General features: G+C 41.3%; 1 protein-coding gene across 1 annotated transcript in view; it reads left to right on the top strand.

Annotated features, from left to right (window-relative positions):
- Positions 1–22154, top strand: part of LOC124267850 (metabotropic glutamate receptor 8-like) — a 157550-nt gene extending 135396 nt beyond the window's left edge. The window contains exon 10 of the mRNA XM_046702841.1: positions 21987–22154. Within this exon, the coding sequence (XP_046558797.1) occupies positions 21987–22147 (161 nt within the window). The 3' untranslated portion in view covers positions 22148–22154. The remainder of the gene's footprint in view (positions 1–21986) is intronic.
- Positions 22155–25175: the final 3021 nt, after the last annotated feature.

Raw genomic sequence — 25175 nt, 5'->3', positions numbered from 1 at the left:
AATATAACATGTACGTTTACAGTCAACGTTTTAGGGTCAATCTGGGTTTCATTGGGTACAATATTCTCGGAATCCATTATCGATAGCAGGATTATACTGTGCATCATGCAGAGGTCAAGTTAAATAAGTTGATCCAGTTTGCAAACCCTTACGGAATATGAACATTTTACAGAGTAACCATTGTCTTATCAACGCAGAATATTTCTCAGAAACAGATGTGGATATTTTCAAAACACAAATGAATAATGAATTCTGAAGCGGGAAAACCCCAGTGGAGATTTTATATGTTTGAAACTATTTTGGAGTTGTTGGTACGGCCCGCCAGGGATGAGTGTCTTTCGCTTTAACAGATACATACATCATATATAGGATTACATCTGTCAGGAAACATGCTCTGAATTGTTGTCGACGTTTTAATCTAGAGAATTTAAACCACAAGACCATTTGTTGGCACCATATTTTTCGTGAAACTATGGAACGCACGCGTGCCAAGCGATCACATTAGTAGCACCTGCCCGTATAATTATCACTCACTCACTCACTCACTCACTCTCATTCACTCCAGTGCCAGAAGTAACTGGCGACATTTCTGAAATTTATCAATTACAGTAACTTTCAAATTCTATGCCACTGTTATGGTCAGTCATATTTTTATGTCTTAAACATTGATCTTTACATATTCTCAAGACAAATATGTAGGGAAAGACCACTTTTTCTTGTGACTGATTGATTACGTACAAGTGGATGTAACATACAGTTTCCGCAGCATCCTACATGTCTCATGTTCAGAGCACGAGGTTTTAATAGCAGAGAGATGTCTTTTAAATTTAACTTTCACAAATCAATAGCAGTAGATGTTGGATAAGAGAACCAATCGAAACTGTCCCCTGGCGTAGTTTTAAAAAATTATAAACGTTCTGGAGCCATCATGAAGTAGACAGCTAGCCAGTAGTCTTATTAACCCTGAAGTAGAGACAAGGTAAATTGGGTGGAATATAGTTAGAGAATTTTACAGAAATTGGAAAATAGAAGAGTTAGGTGTTTTCAGTAGAAGGGGTAATTTCTTGATCTGGAGCCAGTTATCGGCACATGGTCACTATGAAGATACTTGACGTAACCTCGGTCATAAACAATTATACGTATATTTGTGTATGTCAATCATACGTCCTGTAATAGTAGCATGTTGTCGTGGGGAGGAATTACTCCCAGGAATACTCATTTGGGTGACTGATTGAAAGGCAGAAAAGAAAATGACGAAAATTCTTTCAGATTTCTCAAGAGAACTCGATCATCGGAGGTCAATTAATCCAAAAACGACATCCCCTTAATCTCCTAAACACGAACTTCTTGACAAAATTATTAACTTTTGGCATGTTTTTTTATATTTTCCTGTCTATGTGCTACCATGCAATTCGTCAGGAAAATCGATTACACGAAAAACACCGCTTATTTCGTAACTCGTGAATGTTTCGAGTTTTACACTAACCCAATGTTAAGTTTTTCAGTAATTCCAATGCAACTGCCAGTTTGGTTAAATCATTTTTTTTCAAGTCTACTCATGGTTTCTAAGTAAATTTGTTCGGTGACCTTTTTATCGCCTTGTTGGTAGCTGTCAAGTGTTGAGATTGCCAACTGTTTTGCTCGGAAACTCGATTTCCTCACAAAAACTAACCGGGAGGACCTAATTTGTCTGGACCTCCATGACAAGATGCAACAAGCACTTGTATCACTTGTAGTACTTGTAGCACATGGACCGGCTGACCATCCCCTGGAACTCGTTGTGTGGAGCTGTAGTCCACTAAACCCTCTAACTGACTTTTTGGTCGCTGTTTGACAGTAATTAGATATTTTGGCCAATGTTAGTCTATCACGGGATTTATTTGTGCAGTTGAAGTGATTTGCAGCTCCACAAGTGTCTGGAGCAGATCAGAAACTGATACGGAGCATTGTTCCTAGATTCAGTGACGGAGAGGTGTCATCTTCCCTGGCACTTGAGTTGACCTACCCGAGTCGCCATCTGCCCGTCACTGGTCAAACATGGACAGCCGGCTAGAGCGTAATTGGCAGTTTAAACATCGGTGTAAGTGCACTGAGTGCAGGTGCGTCTCTGGAACCGGCACTTGTCTATATGGTTAAGCCAGTTGCATCTTGATCGCAACAAAACGGATTCAGAAAATTTACCCTGTTAATCCTGGGGACGCAAAATTATATGTCTGATCCATGTATTATAGACTTCATGTCAGATAAAACAGGCATTTCTATCTTGGTATAAAATACTCTCAGGTTAGTGTGGCTGATATTCTTCACACTTCATCACGCCACGGGCTTCCGCGCTAGTGATATGATATCAGTAACTGGTTTGGAAATGTCTTCTGTCCAGAAGCCTCAGATTCTGGGACAATAGACAGACCAAGGAAGATCCATTCCAAGGGGAAGTGATTACAGGGGGTCTATTGGTTCATTGAATTTCTGCGGGCAAATAAGAATGGAACATCTCGGGCCTTGTGTTTCCTTGATACGTCAGGGAACCAAGGAAACCGAGGGGAGATAATACAAATATACAAGGTAACGCAGGGGAGATAATACAGGTATACAAGGTAACCCAGGGGAGATAATACAGGTATACAAGGTAACCCAGGGGAGATAATACAGGTATACAAGGTAACACAGGGGAGATAATACAGATATACAAAGTAACACAGGGGAGATAATACAGGTATACAAGGTAACACAGGGGAGATAATACAGCTATACAAGGTAACGCAGGGGAGATAATACAGATATACAAGGTAACGCAAGGGAGATAATACAGATATACAAGGTAACACAGGTGAGATAATACAGGTATACAAGGTAACACAGGTGAGATAATTCAGGTATACAAGGTAACGCAGGGGAGATAATACAGATATACAAGGTAACGCAGGGGAGATAATACAGGTATACAAGATAACAGGGGAGATAATGCAGGTATACAAGATAACAGGGGAGATAATACAGGTATACAAGATAACAGGGGAGATAATACAGGTATACAAGATATAGGGGATAATAACAGGGGAGATAATACAGGTATACAAGATAACAGGGGAGATAATACAGGTATACAAGATAACAGGGGAGATAATACAGGTATACAAGATAACAGGGGAGATAATACAGGTATACAAGATAACAGGGAGATAATACAGATATACAAGATAACAGGGGAGATGATGCAGGTATACAAGATAACAGGGGAGATAATACAGGTATACAAGATAACAGAGGAGATAATACAGGTATACAAGATATCACAGGGGAGATAATACAGGTATACAACAAGGTAACAGCAGAGATAATACAGGTAAACACAGGGGAGATAATACAGGGTAACACAGGGAGATAATACAGGTACACAAGGTAACACAGGGGAGATAATACAGGTATAGGGTAACACAGGGGGGAGATAATACAGGTACACAAGGTAATACACAGGGAGATAATACATACAAGGTAACTTACAGGTAACACAGGGAGATAATACAGGTATACAAGGTAACACAGGGGAGATAATACAGGTACTACAAGGTAACACAGGGGAGATAATACAGGTACACAAGGTAACACAGGGGAGATAATACAGGTACACAAGGTAACACAGGGGAGATAATACAGGTAGACAATACAGGGGAGATAATACAGGTAACAAGGTAACACAGGGAGATAATACAAGGTAACACAAGGTAATACAGGTATACAGGGGAGATAATACAGGTATACAAGGTAACACAGGGGGAGATAATACAGGTACACAAGGTAACACAGGGGAGAATACAGGTACAACAAGGTAACACAGGGAGATACAGATATACAAGGTAACACAGGGGAGATAATACAGGTATACAAGGTAACACAGGGGAGATAATACAGGTATACAAGGTAACACAGGGGAGATAATACAGGTACACAAGGTAACACAGGGGAGATAATACAGGTATACAAGATAACACAGGGGAGATAATACAGGTATACAAGGTAACACAGGGGAGATAATACAGGTATACAAGGTAACACAGGGAGATAATACAGGATAATACAGGGGAGATAATACAGGTATACAAGATAACAGGGGAGATAATACAGGTATACAAGATAACACCGGAGATAATACAGGTATACAAGGTAACACAGGGGAGATAATACAGATATACAAGGTAACACAGGGGAGATAATACAGGTATACAAGGTAACACAGGGGAGATAATACAGGTATACAAGGTAACACAGGGGAGATAATACAGATATACAAGGTAACACAGGGGAGATAATAACAGGGGAGATATGAAGGTTTACAAGGTAACACAGGAGATACAAGGTAACAGGGGAGATAATACAGGTATACAAGGTAACACAGGGGAGATAATACAGGTATACAAGGTAACACAGGGGAGATAATACAGGTATACAAGGTAACACAGGGGAGATAATACAGGTAATACAGGTATACAAGGTAACACAGGGGAGATAATACAGGTACAAGGTACAAGGGTATACAAGGTAACAGGGGAGATAATACAGGTACACAAGGTAACACAGGGGAGATAATACAGGTATACAAGGTAACACAGGGGAGATAATACAGGTATACAAGGTAACACAGGGGAGATAATACAGATATACAAGGTAATACAGGGGAGATAATACAGGTATACAAGGTAACACAGGTGAGATAATACAGGTATACAAGGAATGGTGAAAAAACAATGCAAGTATGCAACAATACCACGCCTGGTATAAATTTGTCCAAAGGGGATACATGTCAGTATACGAGGGACCCGGTTTGGAGACAAGACTGGGATGTAAGGGGCACAAACAGCAGCCAAGGAAACGAAGATTCTGCACTTGAATCTATCATTCAAATGAACATATCGTCTTTTAACCTATGAGTCTCAACTGACCTATAAATCAAAGTCAGACAAATTATATTCAGTTACACATCACCACGTTTGTTGGTGTTGTATAATAGACGCTGGCTGTAAATCTGTAGATCACTTGGAGGGTTGCTATAACGAGCCACTCACGCAAAGGTACCAACATAATGTGTTGTGCATTACAGATCCCAGGGCATGTCATTGATGTACGATGGCCTTTGATAAGTGGTCACCCCCGCATTAAAGACATTAAATGGTGGCATTGTAGTGTAGACAACACCAAGCATCCTTGGTGATCTTCGTTTAGTCGTGTTCAATACTTCATACAGTATTGATAAATCTAAATGTGTTTGATCGCTGTTATACAACATGACATGTGTGATGGAGAACAAAGCAGATTGTAAGACTCTAAGTCATCATAATGGATACACAGTTACATCGGTTTGACACGGATAAGTAAGCATGCTTCTTTTCTTAATTATAGAGGAACATCAGAAAGTGAAATGTTAAATGGGGAATAGTTCGATCTTGGCCTGAGCGCGATTAATAATATTTATCGTAATGATATTGGTTCGTGGTCGTCACATTCTCGGGTAAGTATCAAGTCAGTCATTGATTCTGAAATATCCAGAAGTCACTTCAGTGTAGATTGATCACACGACGCTGGGCTGGGAATATTTGTTCCATGTTCCAGGTTTGGTACATGAGTAATGGCATGTCCCTCACAGATGTAGGAGTTTGTGCTATTGAAAGAGCATCACCATATAATACAGCGCCTATGCTATAAAAATGCACTGAAGGGGGTTCAGGTGATATTTGTACAGTCAGGTTCATCTGGCTCATCGTGAGCTCAGAGCAGTTGCCCGTCAACATGCAGCCCAGACAATAAATAGGACTTACCCGCGGAAGCACTGCAAAGTCAATCCCACCAGGATCTACTGCAGGGTTTAGTATATTTTGCATCGTACGGTTTCACAGGAACATGGCTGGAAAAGATAAGTTGTCGTTTGTCAGCCCAGCGCCAGCATGTTTAACAGAATCCCGGAGCTCGCAGATTTCGTGGCCGTGATCAAGAAATAGATGTAAAGAAATACCTTTGGAATTCTCAGCGAACATTTTCCATACTAAATATTATGTGATATCATATTCGGAGTTTTGTAGGAAATATGGTGGCTACTCGAATGTTTATTGGGATATGGAGTTTTTCATACGTTTACAGAACTTGTGACAGCAGTCTAGTGCAATTTCAGAAATTACTTCATAAGGCCATAACTGTGTCGTGTGAAGAACACAAGCTGTTTCCGGGTACTGCTATGAAGTTTTGAGGCTGCAGTCACGGGTTCAGACTTGAGATACGTGGAGATACACCTGAGACACACTGAGGTGTGATAATCGTGGTGATAGCTGTGTATTGTTAACACGGCCTCTTGGTCCGGAAATAAGGCAGAGTATCGTTATCAGGCTTGACACAGCTGGACGTGAATTTCAAGATGCTGCGTACTTCCTGTGTCTCACGGGACCTTTCACCTGTGTCTGCAGAATGGGAGATGGTTCCTGTTTCCGGTCAGTTCATACAGTGTATTGACCAGATTACCTCCCTTTCTCCATTTCCCTTGGTCCTGGTATCAAGATACAAGTCACGTTGGGATTTGTGCAGTAAAGCTAACTTGATGTGATTTACTGAGATTTCATTTAGATTCTCCTCTGATATTACCAATTCAAACATATTTGCAGGCATAGAGAGACTTAATCGAATGTCGTTGTAACCTGAAATCTCGTCCTGTGGTCTCGCGAGACGATACGTTATTGTAGATAGGATTAGATAATGAATAAGGTGGTGTTGGGAATTATGTACGGAGTATTTGCGCGTGCTAAACGTGACTACGTGAGCTGGGTATGGGCTTAATTGAGGATGTCAAACAGACGCTTGGGTCAGTGGCTTCCTGAAGAACTTTGAACGATTTTTAATTTGAAAAATGTTTAGCTGTGACATATCGTTCAAGCCTTTCAGATTTTAATCATTTTTTAATTTTTTTTGCGAATCGTTGATTGGGAGTTTTTAGATACCAATCTCAAAGACCAGCCTCTTTTGGTAAAATCCGAAAGTGCTCAGGATATGCGTCGCCAAGAATTAAAGCCTTGAGCCGACACACAGTGTGAGAATAATAATGAACTACTGGTATTACTTTCCACACAACTTTCATGAATCAGATAATTTGAACATATTTGGTGAACCTTCCCACGTCCTGTCTCCTTCTTCCTTCCTCTGACAACCTCTTCATGAGACTACCCCCTCTCTCTCTCAACGCAACACTGCCCACCTTCCTCCTTCCTACCTCACCTAACCCCCTGCACGTGTCTCCTACGCAACACTACCCACCTTCCTCCTTCCACCCAATCCCCTTTTTCCAATCTCTTCCCTTCTATATTTTCACATTTCGGATATCACAACATACTTTTCTCCCTACCCGCGCGACCCGAGAAGGTTCAGGTAAGAATTGATCTTCAGTAACCCATGCTTGTCGTAAGATCACTGGATTGTCTGGTCCAGACTCGATTATTCACAGATTGCCATATAGCTGGGCTACTGCTGAGTGCGTCAACCAAACCAAACCCGCACGCCTTGCTCGTGATACGAGACGTATTATTAGCAAGGATCGGTTGGTTACGATATGGCCCCGCGTGGACCGTTTCTAGACACCATGGGCCGTTTCTCAACAATTCACCAATCTGCCTGCCCCAGATTCGGTTGTATTGCACTGCGCCTTGATACAACATTCAGTGAGACAGTGGCCGCCCAGTGGGTATCAGGCACAACACGTGGTGTCCGTGCTACTTCCAACACAAAGTACTCAACGTCCATGAAAGATTTACCTAATAACAGCTTCCGACACCAGGTGGACAGCTTGATTTATGAGGGCACACGTCCAGCACAGTGATCTCAGTAATTACATTCCACTAACTGATTATATTGACAGTAATCAATTACTGAAACCGTGATTGTCACTGGAGAGGAGCTGCTTGTGTGCGTGTGGGGTACCGTCGATGATGAGTTGTATAGGACCTAGTGACTTCCACTAATACCCATTACCAGGACAAATTTGTGAAACGTAGAGTTTACACACAGTAACAAAAAAGGCCACAAACACCATTTAAATAGACTTGAGAAATGGCTACTTTAAAAGAGAGTCGCGTATACAATTCCGTCCGTATCATAAGCATGGGTGATATATCACTATCAAATATTGATAAAACGAGGTGACAGAAATTAATTTTGAGCGTATCCTGCCCCACCATTGGTCTCTGTCACAAACACATGCAAAGGCAGGTCAATTGTTCACACATTGTAAACACTCTAAATAATCACCTATTGTGCTGAAGTAAATAGATGTTTATTACCTATCAGTATGGCCCCTTCAAAAACAGGTGCGTGGTACATCATATCCCCAGTCGCGTGTATTCGTGGATCGGGTGGACAGAGTCGGTGACGCGTGTCATCAGGGACATTCCTCATATCAATCACCAGTTTGTCTGGTCGGGCATTTCCATGCAGTCGAGATTTAGCTGGATATAACTTTCTTTGGAATCAAAACAAATAAACATGAAAGATTGATCACTGTAATGAAATTTGTGTAATTTACCATATCCTAGTTCACCTCACTTGCACACATATAGGGGCAGTGGGGTAGCCTAGTGGTTAAAGCGTTGGCTCGTCACACCGAAAACCCGGGTTCGAATTCCCACATGGGTACAATGTGTGAAGCCCATTTCTGGTGTCCCCCGCCATGATGTTGCTGGAATATTGCTAAAAGCGGCGTAAAACCAAACTCAGTCAGTCAGTGCATACATATATTCATGTAAATTAGCACGTGAGAGACGTGGTGTTTTATGTTGAAACAATATATATTTTTATGGTCTTTTTTTTCAGAGTCTTAAGGTTACACGTTGAAAGAATAATGTTTTCTTGCAATGTTTTTCTTTGTGCGCTTTGAGCATGGACTGCATGGATACCAGCGCATTACAAATGTGTTATGATGATGATGATGATGATGATGATGATGATGATGATGATGATGATACTGGATAAAAGTACACAGTTCCGAACGACCTACTGTCCTAGATAGCTGTGTGTGCAGTCTAACATAAGCCGGGTCCTCGTATATGACTAATACTGAAAACTGTTAGGGGATGCATATTTCACACTAATCAAATCAAAACAAATAAACGTCAATGTCGTGAATAGCATTTTCTCCAATACTCCAAATCGTACACTCCATGCGTGAGAGAGTTGACGGGGTGATGTATTAAAAACCCAAATAATGATGTTTGTGGTTGATGATAGCCTCAGCCGATAGTCCATTTTGTTGCCCAGCTACTAACGTTTCGTCTTTTTAACACACCCAGGAGATTGAATCCCGCTGCCTACAAGGGCCCGGACGATCTATAAATCCAAGATTGAATTTTGAGAGTATGTACAAAGTGTATCAATCTACTTAACGCATATCTCTAAGGTACCTCTGTCCCCATGGATCGGCCGACCATGTTGTTATCGACACATAAAGTACCTATAACACTCTCTATTGTAGAACTCCGAGTCAGGTTGATGTTACAACGCAACACTTCAATATTAGTTCATTACTTCGTGCAAAAAACGGTGGTCTCACTGCGAAAGGTGCTGTAATTGCTGTTGTAGAGTTGCCTGGTCTGTATACTGGCACGGGATGGAGGCCTACTGTCACCTGATGATACGAGATTCGCCACCGTTCTGGTGCATTATGGCGATCTACGTTTGGTCCCTAAACACACATGTGTCACAGAACTCGCATGTGTCACTGAGGTCGCAAGTGTCACAGAACTCGTATGTGTCACAGAGGTCGCATGTGTCACAGAACTCGCATATGTCACAGAGGTCGCAAGTGTCGCAGAACTCGCATGCGTCACAGAGCTCGTATGTGTCACAGAGCTCGTATGTGTCACAGAGCTCGCATGTGTCACAGAGCTCGCATGTGTCAAAGAACTTGCATGTGTCTCAGAACTTGCATGTGTCACAGAGCTCGTATGTGTCACAGAGCTTGCATGTGTTGTACAGAGCTCGCAAGTTTCACAGAGCTCGTATGTGTCACAGAGCTCGCATGTATCACAGAACTCGCATGTATCACAGAACTCGCATGTGTCACAGAGCTCGTATGTGTCACAGAACTCGCATGTGTCACAGAGCTCGTATGTGTCACAGAATTCGCATGTGTCACAGAATTCGCATGTGTCACAGAACTCGCAAGTGACTCCGACCTCCGTCATTTCCGGTTGGGCGATTGTGGATTGAGCCGGTGGTTAAGACAATGCTTCAGTCGAGAGGCCGGGTGGTGAGTGATACAGGGAGAGTTCGGAGGGTTTCAAGAGTGGATTGATATTTCTTTATATTAATAACACCTGAGATGTTATTGTTTTGCTTTATTCAGAATTGTGTTTATAATGGTTCGGGAATATTCGTTTGGGGTTCTGAAATTACTCATATTTTTTATATTTTGTTGCGTCTGGTTCCATACTAGCAGGTCAGGGCGGACGAGATTCTCATGTTCTGGCCAAAACTGTGTGATGCCCCACCAACTGGGTGATGTGCGGCCAAGTATTACGTATTACATTCCATCTGCATGTGGACAGTATCCTAAGACACGATGTTACACACCCGTGGAGGTGAATATCGATCTTCAGCAAGCCATGCTTGTCGCAAGAGGCGACTAACGGGATCGGGTGGTCAGGCTCGCTGATTTGGTTGACACATGTCACCGTATCCTAATTGAGTAGATTGATGCTCATGTTGTTGATCACTGGATTGTCTGATCCAGACTCGATTATTTACAGATCGCCGCCATATAGCTGGAATATTGCTGAGTGCGACGTAAAACTAAACTCACTCACTCACTCGCGAAGTTACATGGACTTGACATTCTGTAGACACACTAAAACAGCATTACCCAAAATACCGTGTTATAGGTTTCCGTTAAACTTCATCACATTAGTCAGAATACTGTTTGAAGGTCTGTACTCCAACGTCATCCCGCTAGGTCAGGATGACCCACGTTTCAAATGGAGGGAATAGGAGCATAAAGGAACCGGTTTAGAAGCGGCTGTATTTTCAGTAGAAATTGAACAAAGGGATTTGGACGCCATCAGTATGAAATAAGAACTTTCCCCGGTTATGCTAGAATCTACATGCATGTGTTCCCCGACATCAAAGGGACATGGTGAAGCGTCTGTCAGCTAGTTGCTTTTGTTCTAGACGTTTTCTGAGATTACCGTTAGAATGTGAAACTTGTACATTGCTGAGTGACATGTAATGTGGATACATATGCGATGCATCCTGCTGATAGATACAGCTGTCATTCTTGTCTTCACATTTTAACCAAAACAACAAAACAAACGTGTTTTTGAATCGGAGTAATAATGAAATATTTTTTTCTCAACATGAAACAACGTCAGTATGACCAAACACCGACAAACGGAGTTTCATGTGGTTACCAGGGCGACGGGGATGGTGTTGTTTCAGAAGTGCCAAAAAAGACTCACGATAAAACTGTATGTTTCATATTTCTTTTAAACGTATGTGACGTCACTCTATCGTTGTAACGGTCCGTCATTTTTGAGGAATTGATTAAATTACAACCCAGATTTCAATTAATGTATTCTTGGAATTGAAGGAACTACAGTCAAGCACCGTTGTCTCGATATTCATGGGAGCAAGAAAAAATATCGAGTTATCCGAACTTTGAGATATCCGACCAGAGCAGATCATCACTTGTCATTATGAAAGAAAACAAAACAAAAAGTAGATTTCATGTATGTTTCACGTGATTACACAAAACCCTCATTGGATTCTCAGTCTGTATATAATTTTACTGAAACCCGCAGTAACGTGTTATGTGAAAGTGTAATGGTCATTCTCGGTTACCATTACCTCGGGGACGCATTTATAGTTAAATATGTTATAAATAACCTGAAAATGGCCAAAGATATATGGTTGTGTTCCATTATGTAACCTCACCATTTTAGTTTTCAGTTGTTGGCATAGGTGACTAGAAAGACCAATAAAGGGATGAATATATGTATCCTTAAGCAGGGTCCACGACGTCCAGTTATCTACGGGAACGTGTTTTCAAAACCCTTTAAAATAATCACTCACCTGTACCACGCGTCTGTCAATGTCTAATGTCTCAGCACGAAACAGACAACACGAGTCTGAGACAAACCGGGGTGGGGGTCTGACTTATTGTTCCAATGTTGTCCACCTGAGGATCTGTTTGAGAAAGTATGGATATTGTTTGAGTCAGAGAACACACTCACATCATAGGAAGGGACTCGACATGTGTGTATTAACAATATGACAGTTTCTTGTATGTTCTCCTCAACCAAGACAATCTTGAATACAACATATGGTAGTGGAATATAATTTTCAATCGAGCAAACTTTATTGTCGAAACATATGACAAGCATATTTCTAACGTATGTTATATTTGGGATAACACTTTCTTAGTAAAGTACAAATTCTAGTACTTTTTAGGGTTGAGTCACATCCGGGATTCGAACCCACTCCCTCAGAGTCAGGCATATTTCTAAACAAGAAAAGAAGTGGTCTACTCATGATTTGCCAAAGTGAAACGTACAATGCGAGCCATAAAGTTTAAGAAGGTTTTCAACTCATCTCAGAATACTGTGAATGTGTCCTCAAGCCTAACGCGCAGCTATTTCAAACTGATGAGTTGCTTCCCTTGGTAGTGGCAGGATCTAAATATGGCTTCACTTGTTCGTTCTGATCACCGTTTTTGTGTTCATATCCCTAACGTCTAAGGCTAACGTCGTCTTTGTCCTTAGCATTAGGCTGACAGGCAATATGAATACTCTTCAAATACTCCACCACTCATTATAATCTCTAAATACTATCCTGCACTTTAAAATTGAGTGATTTGTCTTAAATGCAAATCCTCTTTTTTTCACAGCTGCTGATTCCAAGATTTCCTGAGACAACAGCGTAAATCCTAAATACCATTTTAAAGCAGTGTTAGCTTGTCAGTAAATTGGATTAATCCCAGCTCTTCTACAGGATAAAGACATTTTTCAACCAAGACTCACTGTCCTGGCCTGCTATTAACTCATAAAATACTCGATTAACGGAACGGGGACAGTTTGTAAAGCGTTCAAATTGGGCTCTCCTTACTCACATTTTGGGGGCAGTAAGATGCTTTGAAAAAGACATTTGGCTTGTTGCGTCTCATCTTGGCCAGTCGGCCATGTTGGGTTTTCTTCATTTTTTAATCTCGTCTTCATGAGAACGACAGGTTTATGAGATGGATGTTTTATTCGTTTCACAAAAAATATCCGAAATCCTATTTTTTACGATTACAACTAAACTCCTTAACGTAGGGTAAAAAAGGGTAAAAATAAAGACAGTATCCAAAATCACGAAGCACGCTTAAATATTTCTTAGCGGCTCACTATGAAAATTGGTTTCATGAAAATTATGCTTCCACTGCAAAACCGTCCTATAAAGTCGGTCTCAGTGATATGGCTGTTTCAACAGGCTTTGTTCTGACACCATTGAAATGAGCAACTTTTAGTGACAGTCATATTTTGTCAGCGCCAATTTGCCTTTGCATCTTTTGATTGGTTATTCTCTGGCGGTCAGGTGGTATATTTGTGGACCTAATGTTCTGTATGGATTTCAGCCCTATAACTAAAACATATCCATGTGAGATCAGCTAAATGATACGAACAGCTGGTAAGAGGTAAGAGACCACCTCTGTGGTGTAGTGGTTAGAGCGTCCTCCCGGAGAGCGGAAGGTCGCAGGTTCGATCCCCGACCGCGTCATACCAAAAAGACGTTAAAATATGGTACTTGTTGGTCCCTGCCTGGCGCTCGGCATTAATGGGTACAACAAAGACTGGTCGGCTCGGAATCAGTATAATGTGTCTGAGTGGGATATTCATGCTTCACTGCGGCATGGTATCTCAGTGGGCTAGCACTATAAAACCAGCTTACGTCTGGGCTAGTACAAGCAGCCGCACGTACACATTCACATGCATTCACGTCGTCATATGAGCGAAATATTCTCAAGCACAACGTAAAACCCAATTTCACCTCACCTCACCTCAGAGGTAAGAAACAAGAAATCAATGCTTGTATAGTTTTGTTTCCACCCAAGATGCCCAATATATCTATGTTGTATGTAGATATGAATACCAAATCTATTACCCAGCTTATTTGTCATGTTTTCAAAGATCATTTCCTGTAGAACTTCCATCGTAGTTTTAGGATCAAGGTGCTGAAGTAGAATACGTTACGAAGGATTCCTCTATAAATCAGGAAACATCGTTTACATCCTCGCATGCCTAAAGAGTCCCAGCGATTCCTGAGGGAGACGTAATCGTGGGCATATAATTGCGTAATCTTTAGTTTCCATGGAAACCCAATAAGAATTAGAAATCGGTAAATAAATCTTTTATTTGAACCATTTTCTCAACTAAAATAGTCCAGTCATTTCCCAGTGAAATATTTTCCATTTTTAGGAAGGCAAAGAATTTTATCTCTTTAATCGAAAGATGGTTTTCGAATGAGCTTATGTCTCCCCGATGGTGTCTGCGTTTTTAATTCAGACAAGATGCCTTTAGAACATGTCTTCCTGTGAAAGGCAGGAGCTTATTTTTAGAATCTTCTACTATGTTGTCCATCAAAGAAGGGAAGGGACACAACATCGATTCCGAATCTTGATATTTGAGAATGGCCATAACAAGGCTTCAGCTCGAACGAGGTTCCTCCGCTGCATAACCGGTCTGATTGTTTTACTCTAAAGTAGCTTGCATGTACGATGTAATATCCATCGACTCATAAATCCGCCTTGCATTTTGCGTCATTTTACCAGTGGACGAACTTCCTTGATTTATCGCCACCATATTTCACGCTGTTTAGCTGCGGAGCTGTAACTAATTTAAGGCCCGGATGGACTAAGGTGGTTTCCGTCTCCCTCTGCGCGTCGTCAACTTGCTTACACGGTGATATTAAGAGACGGATCCCAGCTTATAGCTGGACAAACTTCGTCATCTAAAGCTATCACAAGCATTTAGTTTCGGAGAAGGAATAGTCCTAACGTTGTAGGGTCAGCGCTGTCTAATGTTTGGCGATTGTTCGTCTTTATTGGTGGAGTTAGGTGTGAAGTTATTGTGGCAGTTTAATCAGACGCCAACGCGAAGAGGGGTGTTGATGGCGCAGTATGGTTAAAGCAGCATAAATATAGTTTTATGTGTGTCAATAAACCGAACTGGTATTTTGACGTGACGCCTCCACTCCACATGGCGCCATATTGGTAATGGATGCTTAAAAAATTCAAATTAATTTTTTCCGAACGTATAAGTCGAGGTAATACGCCAATAACATTTTGATATTTTAACCGATTTTGTTCGCTTTCAAAATCAGAAGAGAAAATATGTCGAGATTAGAAAATATACAATGTGTACATAATCGGTGTTTTTTATTAAAAAAATATGTACTTTATTTTTTACAAGATACGACTTCTTATCAAGAATTTTCCCACGCGAATTATGTCTCGGCTGAGACAATATGAGATATCATTTCTATATTTCAAGCAAACATAATCATTTGATAACTGTTAAACTGCTGGATATACCAAAGTACGACAGGAACGTGACAGGCCAGGGTGCCGTTGTACAAAGCGATCTAGCACAAAGGTGACAGTAACTCTCATACCGTAACATAGATTTAAGTTAGTCTCAGCGCTTAGGTTCTTTTGTACAACGGCACCCTGGCAGTTCTATTCCTGAGTCTTCACCAATCTATCGGAAGAAAACGCAAACAATTTATCGAAAACCCCTTTTTCTATATTTCTTTGTACGAGAGCTGAAACATATTCATAGTGAACCGTATTGAGCTCTGCTTCACTGAGCGATCGTGAAACTGTTACAGAGCGGTACGCTATTCGTATTTCGAGGCTCCCATGATCACAAGAGCTGTTGTTACAGCATACCCGCATGCAGGTATGGTCACCCAGGTTCGATACCCACTGTATCATCCTTGACGACTGAAAGAGGATCGGATGGTCAGACTCGGTCCCTTTGTTGTTTGTCATTGTTCCCGACAGCGTCATCTAACAATCGTTCTGGGTTTGTCTGGCTCGGATACCATGACGTCATCTCGAGACTGGACTATTGTAATAGTGTCCTCTTTGGTGCTCCTCTGTCCCTTACAAACAAGCTTTACCGTGTGCAGAACACCGCCGCCAGAATCACCTCAAAAGGTCAGAAACGAGACCATATAACACCAATTCTATGGGATCAACACTGGCTTCCAGCCTCTCAGAGAATCACATTCAAGGTCCTTGAGCCTGAGTCACACCGTCCAGAAAAAGTGTAAAACGGCTCGAACGGGATAGAACGTGTAACTTTTATAAAAATTACTATGCTAGTTTGATCATAAACAGTTCTCAGTACGTGTATCTCGCCTTTATCCCGTCCCCAGACAGATTGTATTACGTTTAGACAGGGTAAAACTGCCCGTTCACCCCGTTTGGACAACGTTCTCAAGCAGCTCAATCCCGTCCCCAGACAGATGGTATTACGTTTAGACTGGGTAAAACTGCCCGTTCACCCCGTTTGGACAACGTTCTCAAGCAGCTCAATCCCGTCCTTAATCAGTTTATATCCGTTCTGAACTGGACCTATCTCGATCTTAATACGCATAACCCCGTACTAACTCGTTTTCGGGCAGTCCTCCCTCCGTACCTAGTGCGTGCAATCGTAATAGCAATAACGTCCTGACCGGGTTTCTATAAGTGCCAAGGACGTTCTTGGACGTTTTCATTCCCGTTCTCAGTTTCATGGTGGAAACATCGACATCAGGAGTGGGCATGTTGAATCACTCTTCCGCCCTAGTCTGACCGAGCCCGTCCACAGAGTTCTTAAACAGACTGTAAACAGGTACCAGTACGTCCAGTCCGTTCGCACACAGTTCGAGCCCAATCCGAACATTTTCAAGAACGTACTGAGAAGGAGTTTGGTGCGATCGGGGTATAACCTACAAGTGCCTCAACAATCAAGCTCCTTCCTATCTTTCGGACTTACTCAACCACTATGTCCCTAGCCGTTCTCTACGCTCTAAATCAAAGCAACTCTTCTGTGTGCCTAAAGTCAGAACAACAACTTATGGTTAACGTGCATTTGCCTTTGCCGCCGAATCATATTGGAACTCTCTTCCTCAGATGATCCGTCTCTCGGGAACTCTATCAACAAGCCTCTAAACCCATCTTTTCAGACAAGCTTTTCTTCCCTGAATCTTCTCTCAACTGTGCGCTTGGAGCAGGCATTGAGCATGGAACTTGCGCTACACAATTGGACTGTCGTTATGTTATGTTATGTTACGTTACGTTACGTTATGTACTGTTTTGTACTAGTTGTACAGCTGTAATGTTGTCGGCTACAATTTTAAACAAAGCTAAGGACAGCTCAGCTATATCAACAGTCATTGAGATAAACTTGCTTTATGAAAGTGCACCGATGGCATTTCATTGAGAACACATAAATATATATGTTATGTACAAAATTATTATCCAAAACGCGAATCAATTCACGTTACCTTCTCTTGCATTAGCTGACACGCAGTGATACACGAACTGTGCAATGCGGCGTAAAATCCAACTCACTCATGTGGACGCAAAGATTTGTTTGTGCAGTCGTAGTAAGACGAAGAAGGTTAAAGTGTGTTCGTGTGATGGTCCCGTATTCCTCTCATATAGGGTTTATTGGCAATGCATAATGTCAATTTATGGCTTTTTTAACAACTTTATGCTAAACTCTTAACATCATCTACGTCTTTCATGAATGTGCTAAATCTACCAATAATATTTGAATAGAAGAGTTTATATCATTGAATGTTTTATTGATAAATTTCAAAAGCTTTAATTTAAACTGGTGTTATATAAAAGTAATCCGGCCTTCATATAATATAGGCATGGTCCGACTTGTATGAATTTTATACAGATCGTCAAAGAGTTTATGATGATTCTCGGAAATAAACTGACACCCTCCAGGAGGATGTATATCCGTATATGTTTCCTAACGTGCATAACCTGATCTCGCGAGACAAGGCGAGATATACCCTCCTCCCTAACGAAGTTCATGAGACTTTGTTACACGTCTGTGTAGGTTAACAAGGGTATCAGACTAATAACAAACCAATGACGACGAAAACGGTAACCAGAAGTAGATGTGGTATGAAAGCTTTAAGTCAGTGTAGATTGACACCAATATATAAGGGTCTCCTGTCCCGCTCAGTATGACGTCACAGCACCAACACGAGCGTTCTTCACGCTGCCACTGCTGCCACTGCGGGACAGTCGCGACCAGTCGATAAATTGGATTAATCTCAGCCCTCTCTCCCAAATCAAGTCATCTCTCAACCAGGGCGTTCCACATCTGCCTGTTATTAAGTGATAAAATCTGAGCTTGACAGGCGAGGTGAGCCCTGTTTGTAAGTCGTTTTAATTGGCTTCCAGTTATTCACAATTTTTTCGGTCTAAGACGTTCTGACAAAGCCATTTAATTTGTTTACTTGCTACATAAACAGAAGGCCATGCTAAGCAACTGGCAGTTTTCGTGTAAGTCACTCTTGTGAACGACTGGTTTATAATGGGGATTTTTTTTATTGTGGAAGAGCAATTTAACAAACTTCATCAAAACTGACTTGGGGCTACTTTATAACACTTTTCAGGTGGCCCTAACCATGGATAACAGAATGTTGTGTTAGGTCACAGACGTAAACGCGTCAGGTACAAGAATGGCGTTTTTATTAATCCTAATTCCGGTAAATGGATCGGAATGTGTCTGTGTGTCCAACTCGTCATCAGCCTCGTTCTGAGTTCCATGACAATCCCGAGTTATAAATGACTGAATTAAGGGGTTATCCATAACACTCCCATCACTCACAAGCAAACTCGGCTCGTTCATTATAGATATTACCCTGATTTGGTCCAATCTGACAACGGCTGAATAGCTGCTCCCAAACATAACCTAATGTCTACACCTTCCGTTGTACTGCTTATAATCCGAGCCCTCATCGTTCTCCTGCTGTCGTCTAGAACACAAGCCCCAGTCTGCTTCAATGTCCAGACAATCACACTATCAACCCGTCAGACAAAACTTACTCAGCTTTTTCCGGTTTTTAAAGTATTGGATACGTTACTTTACGGTTCGGTCCAGGTTAATTGATCCGAATTCGAGAATAAATCCTGAGCCATGCAAAACGTGACAACTCATTTTTCAGCCGAGCTGCCGTGGAACAATTGATAGGCGTTACAGTTCAGACATGCAATTGTTTTGACATATACGTTGAGGATGTGTTAAGACCTTTGCGCTCTCGCGAACAGCACCATCAGTCATTTCTGATACTCTTGAGCTCCAGACAGAATGGCCACGACTCAACCCCTTTCCTTGGTGCATTGTGGGTAATCCATACAGGCATGTCTCGAAACGAGCTGTCCGAAAGTTGAAAGTGAATCCTTAATCGAAATAAGACTTGCAATTGGAATATTATTCCTTTCTGTGATCTATGGGTGTTTGCATATTTAGATAAAGAGATGGTATCCCTCGGGTACAAGAAGAGACGTCCGGCAATGGCCATAGTCTGGTCAGGGTCTAGACGTTGTAAATAGTGCAGTGTGAATTTAACAAACATTCTACCGACATCAGGATAATCAAATATTATATGATTGGCATTCATCAGAAATTTTGAGCTCGTAAGGAGCTAATCGATGCTGAACCAAATATCATAGGAATGTAAATTTTTTGGCTCGAGCGTGGCGTTGATGTGTTTGACGCAGTTGAAAAGCATTGTTCCTGATTCTATTTTTTTTTTCGTACTTGTGTAATTTACAGCCCAACTCAGGAATATTCCCTGCTATTTGACGTTGTAAATAAGTTGACCATACACTCCAGATACTACGAGCAACGCCAACCGATTTAGCCCGACTTCGCCCCTACCCCTATCCGTCGGTATAGGATAACAAACTCTGAGCTAGAACACATCCTCTTCATCCGATCCCCATGTTGTTCGATGGGTAGTTCTCAGGATGGCTGGCTATCAGAGCTTACCTAAAAGTGTGATTCCTCCTCTATATATCCGTTTGCCTACTCAGTCAGAGGTTCCCGTGTGCCACGTTAAAGTTCCAGATGATAAAGTGGCCGACTTCTGTATATGGACACTTCGATATCTTGAAAAAATATGGCAAAAATATATCAATTTTGACGCATTTGTCTTCAACAGTTAGCAGTTGTTACCAGGAAATACTTTCTAACATAAAACCTTTTTATCATATTTTGTGATATTTTACATTTGGTTTATGGTAAGAAAAGTAAGGTCGTGATTTGTGATGAGTCATGAGAATTTATGTACACAACTGCTGGAATGCTACTGGTTCAGCCTTCAATCAGGGGCACTTTATAACTTGTGTCGCAATCCACTAATGTAGAAACGTTACATAATGTCAACGTCGTCTTCTTTAACGTCAAACTGACGTGCGTTAAACAAGTTCACGTCGATATAAAAACCATCTTCTCGATACATAAATAACATAACTAAATTTAAAACAGCCTTAAACTTCAAATAAAAGATAAAATGGCAGGTCATTTGTGGAATCTCTTTTCCCAGTCATATTAATACGGTAATAAAGCTGAGCGCCAGTCGTCCATGTGAGGCTGGAGATGAAGCTGTAAAATCTGACATCAGTTATGTATAATTTATTACTTAACATCCACTTCAGTCGATAAGCGTCCCGTCTCAGCTTGCTGGGGACGACGTGGTGGAATGGGGGATAGGGTTGGGGGGTATAAGGGAGGGGGAAACTGAAACATTATTTTGACAGGACTATTGGCAGAGTGAGTGAGTAAGCTTTTACTCTGCTTTTGACTTCATTCTGGCATGCCACGACGGAATACCCCATGAAAAGGTTATACGCAGTGTACATCCTGAAAATGTGAGAAATGGAACTTTTGCTTTGGTCTCTTTGCTTGCGAATTTGTAGTCCGAGACATTTTTACGAATCAGTGGCATCGTTGGAAGGAATCCTACTATGTACAGGAGTCGTAAACTAAAATCCCCACTCTTGGCATTAGCAAGTCTGAGCGCTGCAGAGGTAGTAGGGAGCGGGGTGTGCAAATTAAAGAAATGAGGAAGAAATTTAGGGGCATGGCCACTGCATTCACACATCAATATCTCATTGCCAACTGAGCAGCAAGATTAGGTACAGTTTGGTGATTAACAACATTTTGAAAACTAAGGGTCGGCAAGGAGGCAAACATCGATTGACTCTCATTGGCATAAACACCTATCCAGCTGTCAGACCACTCTTCGGTCGTGTACTGTGTAATGACTTTCTGTCTGAGCAAAGAGGGAAAGAAAAGAAAAGTAAGAGGTCCAATTGTTTTAAAGACATGGCGGTTTATAACAGTTTTATGTTTAAGACATATTTACATTTGAGCTATCACCATTTAAAAGGAGAAAAGTATCCGATCTTTCAAAGAAATCTAGATACGGGAAAATTATGCTCATTTGTTGTAAAAACTATCTTTGTTGTAAAAACTTAATTAACCTCCATCTCCCCCCTACTAGACTCATTTGCTGGTGTATAGTTTAATAGGAGTCTGATTGTAACTGTAATTGGTGAGTATACGTGTGGGTTTCAACATTACTCGGCTTATGTAGCTAGAAGGCTTGTTGGCAGCTACGACAGTCGCAGCGCTCACATTGCCCGACAACTTCATTCCTTGCCGTTGGCTGCTACCTTACAGTTCACGCATGGCTATATCTGTATCTATATTATATGGCCTGTATACTGTTGTCTGTATACTATATTCTATATTATATGGCCTGTATACTGTTGTCTGTAAACTATATTCTATATTATCCCTTTCACTATCACACTATCTTCTGTACTATATAACTTTATTCGTTTGTCAGATATTTGTAGTCGTGTTTAACTAATGACCGTGTTCGTTTTTCGACAGTTGGCTTTTCAGAGGTCGAGATGACTCAACGCTTGAAGTCTTCCGGGTCATTCAGCAGTGCGTTCAGCAGGTCTACAAGCGCCACTCAAACATACAGCAACGGCAACAGCATCAGCACGCAGACGTTGGACAGCATGGAACAGGTGTTCGACGACGAGGATGTTCAACTTTAAAAATACAGTGCAGACATATGTAGAAGTGGCAGGATGAAGGACACATACCTGCTGCAAGATGAATGACCAAATTGTGAGTCGCTGATATTGAGATTATATAGTTCCAATCAGTTGGTTGTAAATTAGATCTGGTCTGTCACCTCACGTGTACCTGCCACAGCTGGCACGTGTCGTTAATTGCCCGGATGAATGAGTAATCGCTGTCCGAAGAAGGTTGGCGGGATTCACTGCTGTGGACACATGAAGTGGATTTCGTGGGGAAACAGATCCATTAACGTTGTTGATTGTGAACGGTCTACAGAATAATCCCCGTGACGTACCGATGGATAATGATAGGACACAGATATGCCCAGACTTGTCATTGACGTGTCTAATGTTAGTGTAATGTCAAGGACGAGGACTAGGGATCATGTGAAGGGTCGTGGACGCTTGTCAGTGTCGATGCCGCCAAGGTCACGTGTGAAATTCCACGCCGTGCATGTTCACACAACGGACGTATATTGTAGGTGTAGTGAACTTCCACCGTGACACAAGAGGAGAAGGGGCTGCAAAAACGCTACCTTCGCGTTCGGACTTAGAGCAATGGAAGTTGTGAGGAATTCAGATTTGAATTATTGTCGTTAGAGTTTGGCCGGCCAAGTAGTTGTGAAGAACAAAGTGAAGATTTGAAATAATGCACAGCATTGTAACTTCAAACACAGTTTCGCTGGGCTATGATTGGTTGAGAAGAAAGTGCAGATCTGAAGTATACCTGTCTTATTATGACTTCAAAGAGCTAGCTGAGACAGCTGTGAAACCATGGGCCACATCTGCAGGTGTGCTGATTGTATAGTGCAGTCATTCAAGTTAACTTAGTCATGTTAACTGTTAACTGTAAAGAGTTGAGCGAAGTTTCTTCTGAATCCATGGCCAAATGGGTATTACTTTCTCAGTCCATTGAATTCATTTAATCTGATAGCTGCTAAACTTGTAATGTCTGACTTTGTCGCACGTTTATTGCCTCTTATTGTCTTTCTTACATGTCGATAATTGACGAAAATCTCGCTTCCTTGTGTTCGGTCGACATGATGATTATTCTATATTGTTTGTAGTCGTCATGCTTGTAGAAAGAAACTGAATGGACACCGTGAATATTTGAATGGAATATTTTAATAATTATGCATTTTCTTTAATTTCTGTAACTGCTTTAAATCTGTTAAAAATGACTAGATAGTTGACTAGACGAAACTAGATGGAATTAGAGGTCAGTTCTTGCCAACATTTGCTCCCCCCACTCAATATGGCATGACGTCTTCATTGTATATATGTAAATACATTCATAGAACTAACCCTTGTCGATGTTATTACTCTCAAATGTGGCTTTATGTGAGTGTGTGGTTGAACAAATACATTGATATTTATGACATCATGCAAACCACTAATTTTATACTCACATATATGAATGCACGAATGTAACAGCGAGCGTTCGTCACCGATTGTACTTGCATGATGCGAGAAAATGATCCCATCGATGTCATCATATATATAGACGTGTTATCAGTCATGTGTTATCATTACAATGTTATCGTTCTTGAGGTAAATGTTATCAATACTGATACTGATGTTATCAAGATTATCAACCGTTGTCATAGACGTTATTGCAGTGTTATCTCCCATGACGTGTTGTCATCGTAACCTATGACGTCATCACAACCGCGTCACAGTGACCCCATTTAACATCAATGTATGTAAAAATATGTTTTTAGCTGTAAACACGAGAACGTAACATCCGTTCAGTGTCGCTAAATTCGTCTTTTTATACATTATTACGTGGTAGTGATGACGTCATCACATGATGATAACATTTCTTTATGTGCTCGTATAACCAATATTGTATCGTATTTCAGTGACAATTATATTTGATTTCGTTTTTGCTACCTAAAACCTGTATATATTACAATGCCAGTTTCAATCTCGGAATGATTTATGCCATGTCAAAATGCCTAATAAAGTTTTCTAAAGGCAATATAGTATATTTGTTGGAGATTACCGCTGTGCTTGAGAAACTGCATACTCGTGAAGATCCTGGTTAGAATTGATCTTCTGTAACCCATGCTTGTCGTAGGAGGCGACTAACGGGATCGGATGGTCAGGCTCGCCGACTCGGCTGACACATGTCATCGGTTCCCAATTGCGTAGATCGATGCTCATGCTGTTGATCACTGGAGTGTCTGATCAGACTCGATTATTTACAGACCGCCGCCATATAGCTGTAATATTGTTGAGTGCGGCGTAAAACTAAACTCACTCACTCACTCCAGTTGAAGACGTTGTCAAATTGTGGCAAGATAATACCTCCAGTAGAAGTCAGCTGTAATCGTTACGTCCCTCTACACGGAACCTGCGTTTGGGTTTTGGCTATAGTTTGAAACTTCAGCTGCATATCGCTGGTTCCATGTTGCGATATATGTTTATAAACCCTGTTCCCAGGTGAGTATTAGAAGTATCTTGTATTAGAATGAGTGAGTGAGTATGGTTTTACACCGCTTTTAGCAATATTCCAGCAATATCACAGCGGGGACACCAGAAATGGGCTTCACACATTGTACCCATGTGGGGAATCGAACCCGGGTCTTCAGCGTGACGAGCAGACGCTTAACCACTAGGCCACCCCACCGCCCCTCTTTTATTAGAAATATGGAGGGTGATATATAGATTATGCAATGCATTTATTATTTTTGTCAATCGAAACCCCTTGGTAGCCTGTCAATAAACGAATCACCTATGGGTTTTGCTGTGGGTTTGACGATTGCTTCGGGAAACCGGGCCCCAGGTTGTAAAATGTGTAACAGTTGACTGATGGCAGCTCTACAGTAGCTTCATCACTAATCAGATGAAGCGATGTTTGCGTTGACGGTGCCGTTGATAAATCATGTTCTTATTTTTTTAAACTTATTCAGATCAGCTTCTATCTCAGATAACCTTCGTCAAGATCAGGGTTCGGGTTAAGGTCAGGGTCGTGATGGTTCGTTTCCAAATTAAATCAATC

The sequence above is a fragment of the Haliotis rubra genome, unplaced genomic scaffold (assembly GCF_003918875.1).
Source record: "Haliotis rubra isolate DU_JTF1 unplaced genomic scaffold, ASM391887v1 Scf134, whole genome shotgun sequence".
Taxonomy (NCBI): domain Eukaryota; kingdom Metazoa; phylum Mollusca; class Gastropoda; order Lepetellida; family Haliotidae; genus Haliotis; species Haliotis rubra.
This window is presented reverse-complemented; position numbering and strand designations above follow the sequence as displayed.